The sequence below is a fragment of the Hippopotamus amphibius genome, chromosome 1, assembly GCF_030028045.1.
Source record: "Hippopotamus amphibius kiboko isolate mHipAmp2 chromosome 1, mHipAmp2.hap2, whole genome shotgun sequence".
In the NCBI taxonomy this organism is placed as follows: domain Eukaryota; kingdom Metazoa; phylum Chordata; class Mammalia; order Artiodactyla; family Hippopotamidae; genus Hippopotamus; species Hippopotamus amphibius.
Window position 1 is genome coordinate 116,171,291 of NC_080186.1, and position 2,988 is coordinate 116,174,278.

The 2,988-nt window shown below is 44.4% G+C and overlaps 1 protein-coding gene across 2 annotated transcripts; it reads right to left on the minus strand.

Moving 5' to 3' along the window:
- Positions 1–865: 865 nt before the first annotated feature.
- Positions 866–2,203, minus strand: LOC130860104 (small proline-rich protein 2E-like). 2 transcript variants are annotated; one of them, XM_057747927.1, is made up of 2 exons: positions 2,150–2,203; positions 866–1,430 (listed from the first exon to the last, which is right to left on the minus strand). In XM_057747927.1, exon 2 carries the CDS (start codon positions 1,409–1,411, stop codon positions 1,169–1,171), a length of 243 nt encoding a protein of 80 aa, XP_057603910.1. In that variant the 5' UTR covers positions 1,412–1,430; positions 2,150–2,203; the 3' UTR covers positions 866–1,168. The 2 variants fall into 2 exon arrangements, with proteins under 2 accessions (XP_057603910.1, XP_057603920.1); XM_057747937.1 differs by having other exon boundaries at positions 866–1,469; positions 2,150–2,195.
- Positions 2,204–2,988: the final 785 nt, after the last annotated feature.

The following is a 2,988-nucleotide window of genomic DNA, read 5'->3' on the forward strand; positions in this document are numbered from 1 at the left end:
ATGTGCTTCAAAGGTGGGGTCAAACCAATCAGGAAAGTAATTGCAAAGGTGAAAAAATATAACCCCCTGAGGCTGATGTGTTGTTGGTGTAAGAAGAGCAGGTTGTACACATGGAGAGGAGGCAGCACTTTGCCAGACAGGACGCTTTCATTTCCCTTTCTTCTCTGCATCCCATGTTTTCAGAACTACTATGATTTTTTGCAGAATATTCCACTAATTTCCAAAACTTTTTATCTGTAATATCATATTACAAATGAGTTTAAAAACGGAAAAGAGTAACACAATATGAGATGGTAATAGACCTTCAGAATCTTCTTGTTTGCTATTTAAGTTATGTCCGAATCAGCTTCCTGCTGGAGCAAAAATGATGGTGACGGTGGTGACAGTGGTGAAGGTGGTGACAGTGATGATGGTGGAGACAATGATGATCTATTTCCTCCCCAAGTGCCAACTAGCTGTCAAGCATGTTGCCAACTAAATTACACACATTCAGGTAATCTTCATGCCTCAAACAACTTTGCAATGTAAATATGATAGTCCCACATTTTAGTAAAGGGGCCGAAATCCCAAGGAGTTGAATAATTTCTTTCACATCTCAATCAAGCAATAATTAACAAAATAACATGGATCTGTAATTCTATAGAGATACTCTTTGATATGACTCAAAATTCAGATCACACTGATTGTGAGAGCCTGAACTTTGGCATCAAAGGAGAGAAATCAACCCAGATGATGATATGATATGATACTGCTAAAAGCACTTTTACAAGAAAGAAAACATTTGACCATCACACAAAGGGATTGTAGTTTATTCACAAAATGGAAGATAAGTAACAATGGCTCAGTTGGTAGAAACCCCTGCCCAGCTGGCAGACAGACACTGAAGACAGCAAGAGAATCCTCTGATGGCGCCCAGGAGGAGAGCTGCTGCTCTTCCTTCTGAAGATCTGTCATGGTCTCTCAGCTACCTCGCAGGGGAAGCAGTACAGCCACTTCAGGAAGGGAACCTCAGGCTGTCAGCATCACCACAGGCATATTGCAGGATGAAGAGTGGAGAAGTTTCTTCTGTATCCATGATGCGCTTTGAAGAGAAGATGAAGGTGGAGCTGGGGAACTAGGTGAGCCAATTGTCCTTATCCTTTCCTGATCCAGATGGAACCTGCAACAATTACTTGCACTTGGGTGGGCACTTTGGCTCGCATGGTTGGGGAGGTGGCACAGGAGGGCATTTCTGCTGGCACTGCTGAGGTGGGCATGGATCAGGACACTTTATAGGTGGGCAAGGCTCTGGACACTTTATAGGTGGGCAAGGCTCAGGACATGGTGGAGGTGGGCAAGGCTCAGGGCACTTTGGTGGGCACACTGGAGGTGGATGGCAGGGCTGCTTGCACTGCTGCTGTTGATAAGACATCTTTCTGGAGTCTTAGAATCTGAAAGAAATTGTATGACAGTATTCACAAAAGGAACTCCTACAAAGAGAAAAGCCAAATATTTTATTACACCATCAGATAGCATCTCTCCAATGGCTCAGAATGCTCTTTAACCCTTCACCTTCTTTTAACAAATTTCTAGCTTCTTGGTCCTTAGCAAATTGCTTCAAGAGCCCACAGAAAACCTTCTCTTTTCTCATACAATCTTTTACAAAAGAAAAATACTTTTGTTTGCTTTGTTTCTTGTATGGAAACAGCATCTTCAAGAAAGGCCATTATTACTTCTGAAAAGGGGGGCAAGCTCACAAGCAGTCCCTATCATCATGTTCTCTCATGTGGTTCCAGCAGGATGACTAGTGCACAGAGCAGGGACAGGCAGAAAGGACACGAGGGCGAAATCCTCACATCTTCTCAGATAAATGCCTCTGAAGTCATAGCAGATGGACACCACAAAGATATAGAGAAGGGAAAAATACTTTCTGCTTTCCCTCTTCTTCATGTCATAGGTCTCCTATTAATTTCTTTCTCAGTAGGACAAGTGAAACTTTCTCAGAAATCTAAAAATTACAATACACCATTGTGCCACAATTCCAAGTTCCTGTCCACTAAGTAGCATTAAACCCATGAGCATAACTTTGGGCCCACCAAATTTGCATCTCCGGCATAAATGCAACATTCAGGAGGCCAAGAACGAAGCTGAACTGAAGAATCAGACTCACCAGGTTCTCCAAAGTCACCGGGACTCGAGGAGCAGGAGGATGGCAGTCGTGCAGCAGAGGACCTTTTTATTGGGGCTTGCTGCCCCACCCAGGGGGAAGTGGAACTGCCAAAACTGGCCTGGTCAATCATGTCCCAACCAAAATGCAAATCCATCCATAATTGGCTTGACTGGAACTCTGAAAACAGGAAATGTGCTGCTCCAGGCTCTCCCCACTGGATTGGGTTCTCATGACTCACAGAATCCCTGCCTTAGCTCTCAGTTTCAGCAGTTTATGGCAGTGGGAGGATGGGAAGGGGGGTTCTCTAAGTTGTAGTCAAGGGCACCTTTTCTTGATTGGGGAAGATGACCCTGTTCGAGCTTTCACCTTCCTTGCTTTATAAACTTCCTGCCGTGTTCCAAGGGACTGGCTGATATTTTGTTGTGCGTACTAGGATGAAAAGAGCCTGGCTTCCTGCTGACACCTTCCTCTTTAAGCCCTTCTTACAGTGCATTTCCTCTTGACCCATGGCTTGCTAAACTGAGTCCCCTTTCTTCTTCTCAAATGGACTGAGGGTAGGTTGCAGATCATCTGAGATCCCTTCCCATCATGATACTTGGACACGTTCGGTAAAGTAGCGACCTCTATGGTCCTCCTTTCACTGCTGAGCTCCTTCAAATAAAGAGCCTCTAGCAAGCAGATTCCTGTGATCTTTATAAATCTGTTTCACCTCCAGCACAGGGAATTCACTAGGAGTGTGACATCACCTACAATCATTCAGATGATGTGGCAGATCAGAACCTAGACCTACAACAGAAAGCAAGCCATTTGCTCATATCTCCCCTGCATGACATACCACC